Source organism: Lathamus discolor, chromosome 5 (assembly GCF_037157495.1).
Source record: "Lathamus discolor isolate bLatDis1 chromosome 5, bLatDis1.hap1, whole genome shotgun sequence".
Taxonomy (NCBI): domain Eukaryota; kingdom Metazoa; phylum Chordata; class Aves; order Psittaciformes; family Psittacidae; genus Lathamus; species Lathamus discolor.
This window is the reverse complement of record NC_088888.1, coordinates 31,272,080-31,285,206: the sequence shown is the minus strand read 5'-3', so window position 1 is coordinate 31,285,206 and position 13,127 is coordinate 31,272,080. Positions and strand designations below refer to the sequence as shown.

The window sequence follows — 13,127 nt, the reverse complement described above, 5'->3', positions numbered from 1 at the left end:
ATTAAATAATCTTACTAAGTTTATTTCAAAGGAATGCAAGAAGCATGCTCGAGACTAGATCCCTTTCTATAAAGTGTTTGTATTCAAATGGAAGCCCTGGAAATTCCCTATAGAGAACAAAGTAACATTTTTTCAGTGCCATGCAACATCTCTAGCTTTGCTCTTCTGTGTCTTATTTTCCCAACCTCTCTCTGTAGACATTGGCATTGTTCAGAATATGTGAAAATAATGAAAGCGTTAATGGCATGGACTGCCATTTCATGTAGGGGGTTTACTTTCCAAGCTGATACGGGAAGGCTGCCTTAAGATAAGCCCCAATATGTCACTGTCTTCCATTGTCTGTAGTGTAAGACATGAAATACGTGTTGTTTATCTGAACTGTGCTGTTTCCTTTCTCTTTCCTTCAAAAAACCAAAATCAAAATCTCGAACCCAGAGGAAGTTCCATTTGTAGAGGCATTACAGATTTGTCTGTCCAAGCCAAAACTGAGAAATTTTGCTCCTTCTGGAGAGTTGTTTTGTCTGTGCTTGCTTTGTCTCATGCATGCACCTGACCAACCAAAAACTCAGTAGAATTTGTATCACTATAACATAACGTAGAGTAGCTATAAAACGTGCAGGATTAACTTTATGAAGAATTGTCTAGTATAGCCTACTGGACCAGTGGCCTTGACTGTATGCATTACTGCTGTACTTCATTCAGAATTTGCTCAGAATTATGAGTGTACACTGCACACGTTATTTATGTTCCGCTCCAGAATAGAGTCCCAGTCGTACATGATTGATAGGCTTTGAAAGTATACTTTTGAAAGTATATTACTTTTGAAAGTATAGCAGTAGATAAACCAAAAGTTCACCTAGACTCAGCTTTTTGAAGAATAATAGTTGTGACTCCAATTCCCAGTTTGGAAAACAGAGTAAGTTTTAGTGTACATACTGTAGTCTTGCTTCAAGGAAAGACTATCTTTAGCTCATTGTCTTTTCTTCTTTGATACAGGATGACCCCATAGGAAATATCAACCTTGCCATGGAAATTGCTGAAAAGCATTTGGATATCCCTAAGATGTTGGATGCAGAAGGTGAGAGTTGTATCTTACTGAAGTTTGTGTTACTCACTAGTAGAAGACAGTAAAACATCTTTTGTAACTAGCAAATTTTCAACATTCCTTCCACTGGAATCATAATGGAGCAACCTGCTTTGTTTTCAGACAGTTTTTTTCCTTCTTGTTCCCCACGTATTGGATAATTTCACCCTGGTGGTTTGCTGTTGTTTTATTTGTTATAGTACTTTGGACCCTCATCTCAGGACATCTCAGCCCCCACAGTGATAATTGGAGTAAAATGCAAGATCAAAAGATAATCCTTGCATTCAAGAAATAAATATCTAATAAAGGGAAATAGAACTGTTAGCAGTTTAAAGCATATTCGCTTTTTAAGATGTTTAAATGAGAGGGACAGAAATAGAAGTACAGAACTTTGAAAATATACTAACAACATGCGTCCTATGGAAGAGAGCTAGGTTGAGAGAAGCAAATTTTTTGTTTATTTTAGCTATAAACCTTTTGCAGTGATGGTTTTAACAATAGTTTGATATTTGGTTTCTCCAATAATCTTTAGAATTTGTTGGCAAATTACAAAAAATATTTATTAAAGTTTCTGGTATTTCTTCAAGACAACCAAACTTTTGTGCTCCAGACAAAAATGCTGCCAAAATACTGGAATTTGCCTACACTAGTGCAAAGCCTTCTTCTCCAAGTACACAGACTCTGCTCTGGTGGTTTGTCAGTAGAGCAGTAGTAACACAGGAATTATCCAGAACACTCATACTGACAGTGTCTGCTCTTCTTGAAGTCTTTGGCAGGAAAGTTAGGCCAGTGTAGAATGATTTGGAAAATCGAGGTTGTAATCCCTTCATTGAAGAGGTTTCTTGGTTTCACCTTTATGCTTCAAAACAAATTGTTTCAATCTTTGGAACTGCAATTGCCATTTGAAGTAATATTTAATTATTTTACTCTGAAATACTGTGCAAGGGAATATACAGAAGTGCTACCTCCTTACCATTGAACCTCATTTTTTTCTCTTCACATACAATGTAAGACACCTCTTTTTCTCCTCACCGGATTTTCTGTACATTCTAGTCCTTATCTTACTATTCTCCTTCTTGCAGAGGAGGAGGAAGTAAAATCACGCTGCTTCTAATACCCTTTAAGTATTCACCATCACTTTTTGCTCTCTTTATTTCCACTGCGTTCTCAGTGGAAACTTTGTAATGTTTAGTTCACAGCTATGTGAAGTAGATGCAAAATCAATAAATACTTCTGTCCTGAACTTGGAAATGTCGCTGTTAATACAAGAAATTGTCACCTCATTCCTGGGTCTTTTCACACCAGTATCTTCCCACTCCTTAAATTGGCAGGAATCCTTACGTCTTGCACTGGCATCCTTCATCACTCAGCTCTAACTGGCGTAAACCCACCTTTTTCTGCCTTTCTCTGTTAAGAACTGTAAAGGTCCATTTTTACCAATGTATCCATATGTTGATTGCACCCTCTGTACTTCTTTCTTGCTATAACAGGGACAAAGCTATCAGCCAGCCAAGCCAAACTCTCCTGTGATTTATGCTATTAACTAAAAAGACAGAGTGGTTCAAGGATTGCAAAACTGTTACTGTCCAAGCTTTTCCTAGCACAAAATATATTTCTACACTGCAGGAGTTATACAGGTTTCATATATATGTCAATACCCTGTCAGTCATGGAGACCCTGTGCTAATGTACACTTTACACACTCCTATTTTGTGACTGTCAGTGGTTGTGCTTAACTCTGGAGTAATTCTAGTGATTTAGATGAATTTGCTTTGGAGGGAGTGAAGCTGAACGCAGTAGATCTGCCAGCCATGCCATTTGCTTGGAAGTTTTCACAAGCCAGAAGGTAGCGATACAGTCTCAGCCTTCAAATGTTTTTCCATTTCAGGGAGCGTTCGATCTTTTCCATTTACTGATTCCTAAAGCTTGGGTAGTTTTGCACTGGTATCAGTAAACAGATGCAACCTGAATAATGGTGTATTTATTTTGAATCCTTACAGCACTGAGGTGGCATCATCAGCGCAATCTGATGAAAGTACCTTGTGAGAATTTCTGAGCAGTTAACCCTCTTCTCTCTACACAGATGTAGTAAACACTGCCAGACCTGATGAAAGAACCATTATGACTTATGTTTCCTGTTACTACCATGCATTTGCTGGTGCTCAGAAGGTGAGATTGTAGAAGATGGATCAGATCTCATCCTTCACCTTCTGTCTTGTTTCTTTCAGCAATTTTTCCTTTTCTGATCCTTTTCTCGCTAGTTTCTAGAACAGTGTCTTATAGCTGAGCTCATTTCCTTTTGCCTGATTTTCTCTGTGAGCTGCTGTCTTGGTAGAGCCAGGAGTAGTCTATCCATTTGCTCCATAGAAACAAACCTTCCTATCTCATCTTTCTGTATATTTACTAATAATATCCAGTAGGTTTTTGAGAGCGGGTTATTGAATATAATAGAGGACATTATTCTCTTTAACTTATGTTAACTGAACTTGTGTGCATTCATTTGAAGCACCTATAAAAATGCAAGATGAAAATAAACTAAGAGTGGAAAAAACAATTACAATAGCAGAATGCCATTGTTTCCCTGCCTGCTGGATATTATTCCTGTTACAGATGTCAAAATCATCATAACAGATGCTCAGAAAATAAACCCTTCTCTTATGCTTTCAGGACTGTTTTTAAAATGCTAAATGCATAATGGTAAGTACAAAGGGCAACATAAAATGTTTATGCAATGCAAAATGGACACGGAATCATACACAGGCATCTCAGAAGAGCTCTGGAATCATGTCATAATGAAAAGAGGGAAAATTTTAAAAAGCAAGGCTGTTCAGAGTTGAACATACTTGAGGTATTAATAATGTAAACAATACAGATATGCAATGCTAAGGTTATAATTAATCCACATGCAACTTCCAGAGAACATCTCCCCAGATCAAAATGTAGTCTGGCTTTCCTGTGTCTTAATAACCCCCACACACACATTCTAAGTCACCAGACATACAAATGCCAGTTCTAGTGCAAATAGTCCTGGCAAAGCCAAGGCCACTTCCCTTGTGACAATACTGCAGGATCAAGCTTATTAAAAAAAGTCCATCTCTTTGTAAGAGCTTGTGTTGAATTTCTAGTATACGTTTTATTCTGTCAGCACCCATCGATCTAACACTAAATTTATTACAGCTTCGTAGAGTTTCTAGAACACAGCGCTATGGACAAGAAAGCAATCACAATGACACAAGTTGTGCTTCAATTTATGCATTTTGTTTTCTACTCCTCAATTCTTTCTTTTTTTTTTTTTTTTGGGTTTTGTTTTTATTTCTCATCCCCTCTTGTAGATATTGTGAACACTCCCAAACCTGATGAGAGAGCTATCATGACATATGTGTCCTGCTTCTACCATGCTTTTGCTGGAGCAGAGCAGGTATCAACTGTCCCTTCAGGTTGCTGTGTTTTTGACTGGTTGTTTCACATTTCCACTAGTGTATTAAAAACTCCCTAATTTAGTTCTTTGTGGTTTTAATTAACAATTGCAAGTATTATTCGAGCACTAATACTTGTTTTTAACCAACACTTGAACCTGTTTTAGTTACATGTTGTGTAGCAAGTTGAACTTCATTAATTCCAATGGACCCTTCTGTTTCTAACTTTGGGTCTTTATTTGGTGGTTATAAAGACTATTTCAGAAAAACTATATTGGAAAATATTGTGAAATGGAGTTGTTGCTTGTTGCTACATCAACATCTTATGCAGTTGCTGCATAAAAGGATGTTTGACTTTTGGAGATGGAGGGTATTCCAGACATACTCATGCTGAGTAGTAACGTAGGACTAGATTTTCAAAGATGCCTAAAGACACAGAAGGGCACAGAAGACATCCAACACAGTATTTGTGCCTGCTTCCCACTGAATCCAGCAAAATTATTTGTGGATCAAAGTACTAATATAAAAGACAAGAACAGCAACAGCAGATCTGTCATACAGAATGGGATTCTCACTTACAAATGTGTCATTTCCCACTGTTCTGCTTCATACAGTTCTAGACTGTAAATGGACATAAACCAAATTATGTAGGAAAAAACCAACCAACCAACCAAGAAAGAACTTTTAAAGTAGGCAAATTTTGCTTCATCCACAGGATTCAATTTCCCTTCTGTCTAGTAGGCCCCCTACTCTCTACAGCTATGCCATTGCGTCCTCTTCCTTCTGGGTATGAAGGTTTTGCTGTTCATGCAAAGGGGATTCCAAATACTCTGTAAGACAGGAGTCTCCACAGATATTTATTTGATTAGACGTACTCCAGACTCACATTTGTATGAAAGTGTGACCTGTGATGCCAAACTACTAATGGAAATGTTAAATATGGCAGAGCTACACAGTGCCTTCACAAATAAGTTTGGCAGGAGGCATGAAAAGATTTGCTGTCATGGTTGAGCTGCATATATTCTCAAGGGTATATTTACATATGATGTGCAGGTATAAAGTGGACTGAGAGTCCTGAATCGCATGTGGTGTCTTTCCAGTGTAGCTAACAAACCTAATACTTCTTGGTGTGATTTAAAAAAAATAACCTAATAGGATAACTTTAGGAATGGCCTAAGTCATCTTTGCAAGTAAAAGATTTATTAGATGACTGTAGTGGCAGTGTGCAATTCCCCTTGTATAATAAGGCCACTGGAATCTGTGACTGTGGAAGGAGATTAAATATACATTCAAGTAACCTAGGAGCACAAATCAACAACTATAAACCAATGTGATTTGTATTTTCAGCAGCCACATTCTTCAAGCCTGTACCTTGCTTGGAATGTGTTTATGAATATGTCCTGTTTATTTGCTGTGTTTTACAGGCTGAGACTGCAGCTAACCGGATCTGTAAGGTGCTTGCTGTGAATCAGGAAAATGAGAGGTTGATGGAGGAGTATGAAAGACTAGCAAGTGAGGTAAAGACAGCTGTTATCTGTAATGTGGTTACAATTATGCCGGTAAAGTACTGAGAGATTCATGTACTCTCTGCAAGACAGCAAAGTGAAGACATTATAAGCGTAAATGTCACAGTGGTAGGGTACAAAGCTCAGATGCCCAAGGTGTCAAGGTTCAGTGACTCCTTTGCCGTAGACTTTCTGTGAGACCTCCAGCAAATCACCCAGTCTTATTAATGGGCCAAAGAAGATGTTCTGAGAAGTGTCACCGGTTTGCCCCAAACCCAAACTTGCTGTCTGTTTGTCCCTGTAACATCCAAAGGCAGTCATCCTTGTCCGCATGTGGACCATCCAGGTTCCTGTCACTCCAAGCAAGCCAACAGGCTTTGTGCACTGTAAAGCACCCCTGGACAGGGTCAGTCAGGGTGTTAATGATGCACCTGTGAACACAGGCAGCAATGAATGAAAAAGGGGGCATGTTGTACCCCTCCTGTCCTTTGTTGGTAAATGGCAAATTGTCAAGTCAAGACTACAGATGTGTAGTACACAAGTCAGAGCTCCCTTGTATTTAATGCATAACATGCAAAACCATGCTGAGATCATAGACACAAAGACAGTAGCATTATGTTGGCAGTAACTGACTTCTGAGTGAAGGTTTTTATATGACCTGAGTTACTTGGCTGGTGTCTGTCCTGATCTCGTAGCTTTGACTACCTGGGACATCACAACCAATAATTTTGAAGGTGGCAAGTGATTTTAGGTAACTCAGGTTTTGAGTAAATAGCTAGAGGCACCTTACAAGTGTGTTCATCTTCTGAGAATTGGGGTATTTCTAGAAACACCTAGAATATCTGGGAAAACTAGTTACAAGAGTATTGCTCAGCCTTAAAAACATTATTACTTGCCTTTAAGGCACTGATACTAGCTGAAGTCGTTAATATTAAAATGGAGCAAACTCAATTAGGATTTGTGCATTCAATATGATCTTTTTTTGGTTGCTTTTCTGTTGCCTTTATTTCAACTGTTTGTGTTGGTTTGAAAGCTTTTAGAATGGATTCGCCGGACAATTCCTTGGCTGGAAAACAGGACCCCAGAAAAAACAATGCAGGCTATGCAGAAGAAATTAGAGGATTTCCGGGACTACCGCCGCAAACACAAACCTCCCAAAGTCCAAGAGAAATGTCAACTGGAGATCAATTTCAACACTCTGCAGACAAAACTGAGAATCAGCAATCGGCCAGCTTTCATGCCATCAGAGGGGAAAATGGTTTCAGTAAGTAAAGGAGGCATCAATATTCTGTTCTCCTTTTTATTAACATTCTCACAAAAATGTCAATGTGAAGGATCAAAATGCCATTTTAAATCATCCTCGGAAGCTTCAGTTTGTTGCACTTCATTAACATCAAACCACTCTTTTTACTCATCACCTTTCATTCTAGAATCTTGCTTTCTCCTAAGCATGCTCATGCCTCTTTGAAACCTATCCCCAAGAGCAAATTGTCTTGAAATGTGAGACAATGCAGAGCTTCCTTTTGGAGTGTTATCAATACCTCTCTATCAGTGAGGCCAAATATGGTTTATTTAAGCAAAACTCACAGTGGTTTCACTGACATGTTGGTCATCAGCCTCACAGAAATAGACATTGCTTGATGTATGTTTCCGCTTGTTTATAGTTTTCAAATTCGTCTTTTTCTTCTGTCTGTAAAGATGAGAATAGTCAGTACTAAGAATTCTCATCTGATAAATATTGTGAGTTGGCTGTGGCTCAAAACATTTCCTGTGGAAGACAGCAAACCTGTTTCTGTACTCTGTTCTATCATTGTGTTTTGGCTGCTCAGATTTGACAAACAGAGGATTGCGTTAACTGAAAAGGGCCATTGTCCACTCCCATGTGCAGAAAATAAGAGCCCTGTTACTTCAGTTTCCTACTTATGCCTTTGAGCTTCTGAGGAAGCTCACAAAACTTTGTGCACTACAGAAAGTGAAATGAATTTGTATTCCAGACAAAATATGCTTCAAATCCTCTCGATGCTAATTATTTTGCTACTGTCAACTTCTGAGAGCAAAGCACTTTTATTTTGGGAATAGATAGGATTGTCATAAAAGAGCATTGTAAGATGGGAGGTAAAATGGGAGGTATCATGGAGAAACTGAATGTGTCTGCACTTGAAGACATTTGTGAAGGGGTTCCTTTATGAACCTCCCTGAATAGGATGCACTATTAGGAGTAAATGTCTGGACTGCAAGACTTCCTGAGCTGCCTGACAATGTTTTCTATGATTCTGTCATTTTACAAAATCTGGACATAAAACTTCTGGTTTTGGAGCAAAATTGTGAATGAATCTGAAATCTGCAAATTTGGATTAAAAAAGATTATGGTTTCATCCCTTCCCTCCAATGTATTCTCTTCACAGGATATTGCCGGCGCTTGGCAGAGACTTGAACAAGCTGAGAAAGGCTATGAAGAGTGGCTGCTGAATGAAATACGGAGGCTAGAAAGACTTGAACACTTGGCTGAGAAATTTAGGCAGAAAGCTTCCACTCATGAACAGTGGGCATATGGTGAGCAGAGATGGCTTCTAGCATTTTTCATGTGTAAATGTTCAAAGTTGAACTGTCAGTGCTGAACATTTGCCAGCCAGAAATTCACAAGTAGTTTGGACAGGTTTAGAAATCTAAAATAATAACAGATAAAATTGCAGTTTTGTTGACTGCAGTCATGATCCTAACTTGTAGGCATTGATGCTAATGAAATGCAACTGTCAAAATTATACTCTTGAGGTAGTGAGTCAAACTTCATGGGAATATTCAGCATTTGAATACAGGCCATTACTGGTAATGGATTCCTATGTATTTGTGCATCAGCAATCCAGTGGCACCACTGGTTAAGTGTGAAATTATTAACAAAGTAATTCTGAGTTGATTATCAGTTGGTCATCATGAGTAGTCCACATAAATAACATGATAATGGACTCATTTCTGCTTTGCTCCATACCACAGATTAGACCCCATTTCTAGTTCTATTTTTTAAAGGTAACCTAACCTTACATGAAGTTGTAACAACCATAGGACCAAACACTGGCATACAGTTTTGTTTGGGACAATTAAACATAGATCTGCTCTATTATCCTATTGTTTGTTCTGACAACAGTCTTCCTGCTTCTGCCATGCTTCCGGCTTTTTCCAGCGACAATCTTTTCACACTGTGAAAGGAAACCGGAGTCCACACAGTTGCTTGAAGCATACAAGGCTGTAAACAGCTGCCAAGCAGATACTAGAAGGGAAACTACAATGTTTATCATCACTGAGAGCTTATTTTCTGAGCATAAACTACTCCTGGTAACATGTTACATGTTACGCAGGGAAAACTTCACATAAGCGGGTACATAGCGAGGAAACAATAGTCTCTTATGGCTCTAGAATTCAGAGAGCTGTGCAATGCCATGTGGTGAGCTGCAGTTGTAGGGGCTATCTGCATAGATTCAGCTGTCCAACAGAGGAGCTACTGAAGAGTGGTATTTGAGTTTCTGATTTCCGCTTCGCTTCTCTACTTTTGCAAATAGGTTGGCATTTTCCATTCAAAATTCAGTGTTTGATACAAAAGGCAGCCACACATTTGTTTTTTAACCCTCCTTTGGAAGTGCTAAAATGAATTGAAGGCAGGACATGAAAAAGAATAAAAGGACATTAGTAAGAGTGAAGCTGAGCATAGCAATGTGATTTCTGGTTTCATAAGTTTACTCTGCAGACTTATCACAGCAGTTTAGAGCCCCAGTTTTTGCTGACACACCATTTTTATGCCAGTTTCTCAAGCAATGTGTTACTCGCTGTTTTAGACTAGTATAAACAGACTATGCAAAAATAAAGGAATTACTGACAGATCTCCAAAAAAATGTATTTCTAAATAACACTGTTGTGCTGACAATTTGCTACTGATTTCAGTGGGAGTGGGACTTCATCTCAAACATGTGATTGCCACTGTGCCTCAGTTTAAAAACTTGACTAAATTTGCAATTGTTCTAACCAAGAAATTAATAAAATATTACTAACACTTATATTTCCTCATTCAGGCAAAGAGCAGATCTTGCTTCAGAAGGATTATGAATCTGCTTCTCTGACAGAAGTCCGCGCCATGTTAAGGAAACATGAAGCTTTTGAGAGCGATTTGGCTGCTCACCAGGACAGGGTGGAACAGATCGCTGCCATTGCCCAGGAGCTGAAGTATGTTCCATTTAAAGGCTTGCAGCTGCTGACATTTAACTTTGCGATAAACTCTTTCCAATGAATTTGATAGTCATAGGTACCAACGTAGGAATTCCAGAGATAGCTTTGTAAGTATATTATCTGAGCTGGTCACTGAGACCTTTCCCTCATCTCCCCCTTACCCCCAACCAAATATAGACATTCATCAGACCAAAATTATTTGAAAACAAACATTTTAAAAGTGACTTAACAATAATCTTTTAGCATTAGCACTACTGATGAGTCCATTACATGTTAATGGGAATCCTGGAGGTGTTTATTTTTCAGTTCATATGGTCTGCTGAGAGGTACTGGCTATGAGTTGCTTAACTTAGAAAATACTTTCACTTACACAAATTACAGGTCTAGCATCTTCACATTAAAATTAAGGATTTTCCCCCAGGTATACTGGTCCTTTCAAAAAGCTTCACATCCCTAAATTATCTCTATAGCAGTGGGTAGTGCACTGGCTTTTCTGAAGATTAGTTGTCTCCAGCATACTTACTTTCTTATTATACTGGGAAGTGCCATTGTTTCCTTTTTACAGAAAGGACAGCAGGGCATATGGGAGCTAGATAACTTGCTCAGGGTCACACAAGCAATCCAGCACACAAGCTCTCCTATAGGAGAGCAGGAGTTTTCACCTATAGTTCTGTCAGTTTAGCCACAGGACCAACACTTGCTTACTCAGCATACTATGCCCAGTTAAGGCTGTTAATTCACCTACATGAAACAGAGTTTTGTCAGCAAAGCTCTGCTCAGGACTGTACTGTCATATACTGATGTCGTTAAGTAGTAAAATCATCTTGGTATCTGCACCAAGGTAAGCACATTTGAGTTTATAATCTTTTGCAGTTAATTGTGGTCGGTTTGTACTGTAAGTCAGTGGCACTACCCCTGATCTTAGCAATTTGGCACATAGTTAAACTCATTGCTCACTCACAGTATAAATCTGGAAAGCCAACAGGAACAAATGTGCAGTAGTGGTCGAAACAGGAGCCAAGATCAAAATTCTCGTATTCCTGCCCTTGGCTTCAGCTCTCCAAGTTTCAATTTCTCACCTTCTTGAATAGGCAAAAGAGTTACTACTCAAAAATCAAGTGTTAAGAACCATGCCCTCTTTTCACTTGGTGAAGGACCATGACTCATAAACAGCTCCACATTCATTAACAATTTAAAAATCAGAGTTGTATAAAAATGTAGTTCATTACTGATAGCAGCAGCACTTACAGTAATCATCTAATTCAAATGGATTCAGAAGAAAAATCCTAATTTTTCCAGACTATTTAAAGGAGGAAAAGTAAAGCAGAGAAAGTACTGGGGCTTAGTTAGTGTGAAAGAAGTCTGAAAAATACTGAGAATGGAGATTTTATCGAGTATGTGAACTTATGAAACACCTTCTGGCATGCCTTGATCTCTGCTGTGAAGTTATTTCACAGAGTTATAGAATGCTTTGGCTTGGAAGGGGCTTTAAAGATCATCTTGTTCCACCTCACTGCCTGTGGCAGGGACACTTTCCACTAGACCAGGTTGTGCAAAGCCTCATCCAACCTGGCCTTGAACACTTGACGGATGGGACATCCACAACTTCTCTGGACAGCATGTTCCAACGTCTCATCACACTCATAGTGAAGATTTTTTTCCCTACCGTCTAATCTAAATCTCCCCTTTTTTAGTTTAAAGCCATTATGCCTTGTCCTATCACTACATGCCCTTGTAAAATGTCCTTCTCCAGCTCTCCTGTAGGCACCCCTTAGGTACTGGAAAGCTGCTGTAAGGTCTCCCTAGAGCTTTGTCTCCTCCAGGCTGAACAACCCCTACTCTCTCAGCCTGTCTCCACAGGAGAGCTGCTCCAGCCCTCTCATCATCTTCATGGCCCTCCTCTGGACTCACTCAAGCAGCTCCATGTTCTTCTCTGTGGGGCCCCTAGAGCTGAATGCAGTACTCCAGGTGGGGTCTCATGAGAGTGAGTAGAGGGGGAGAGTCACCTCCTTCGACCTGCTGGTCACGCTGCCTTTGATGCAGCCCAGGACACAGTTGGCTTTCTGGGCTGCAAGTACACACTGCTGGCTCATGATGAGCTTCGTGTCAACCAGCAGCCCCAAGCCTCAGGACTGCTCACAGTCCATTTTCTGCCCAACCTGTAGCTGTGCTTGGGATTGCCCCAAGGTTTGTTCCTCTTTATACTAAAGAAATATTGTGGAACACCTAATCATTTTTAATGCAGTTTCAGCTTCACAAGTGTTGAGTAACTTTGGGAATGTAGTATACATAGCGCAGCATCTGCTTACCAGTGTTTTGAACCCTGCGTCCTTTACCTCTGGTGAGGCCAGTGAACACTGTATCCTGTCTATTTTAGGACTGTCTCTTCTCAGTTGTTTCAGTAATTCGCTGTGTGAAGTTAAACAAGTTATTTGTGTCCTGGTCTGCAAAGGTGCTGAAAACCCGTTGCTTCTCTGCTTCCTCATACAATGGGCTGTCAGTGCCTGATTTTTCACTGAGACTCATAGTTCAGTCAGGCTTAATGCCCTTGGAGAACACTGAATGAAAGGTCATAAAGGTCAAGTTTTATTATTAGCTGCAAGAAATGGGCAGCTTTTATTTAAATACTGATTTCAGGGACAATTCCTCACACAATGCAATTACAGAGGAAAATGCTTGTTTATTTCTTCATTCGTATTTTTAAAGAAGGATTGACTGATATCTGAGTGCCAAGAAATGAGCATTGGCACCTGATAACAGAGTATTTTAGTCAGTGTGGGTATATTTTTCCTCCACTTTTTTTGGGTGTTTTTTCATCACTGGATCAGGCCCTTAGAGAAATCGTCATGATCTGTGTCTAAATGCCAAGGCAGTACAGCTCTGTGGTTTGTTTCAGCAAATCTCTTGG

The 13,127-nt window shown here is 39.4% G+C and overlaps 1 protein-coding gene across 7 annotated transcripts in view; it reads left to right on the top strand.

The window, feature by feature from the left end:
• Positions 1-13,127, top strand: part of ACTN2 (actinin alpha 2) — an 81,942-nt gene that overhangs the window by 50,756 nt on the left and 18,059 nt on the right. For 4 of the 7 annotated variants that reach the window (XM_065680211.1, XM_065680212.1, XM_065680209.1 and 1 more), the window contains exons 7-12: positions 997-1,078; positions 3,167-3,252; positions 5,924-6,016; positions 7,038-7,268; positions 8,410-8,557; positions 10,066-10,216. In XM_065680211.1, coding sequence (XP_065536283.1) covers positions 997-1,078; positions 3,167-3,252; positions 5,924-6,016; positions 7,038-7,268; positions 8,410-8,557; positions 10,066-10,216 — 791 coding nt within the window. Of the gene's footprint in view, positions 1-996; positions 1,079-3,166; positions 3,253-4,415; positions 4,502-5,923; positions 6,017-7,037; positions 7,269-8,409; positions 8,558-10,065; positions 10,217-13,127 lie in introns of all 7 variants that reach the window. The other 3 variants (XM_065680208.1, XM_065680210.1, XM_065680214.1) reach the window with 1 other exon arrangement.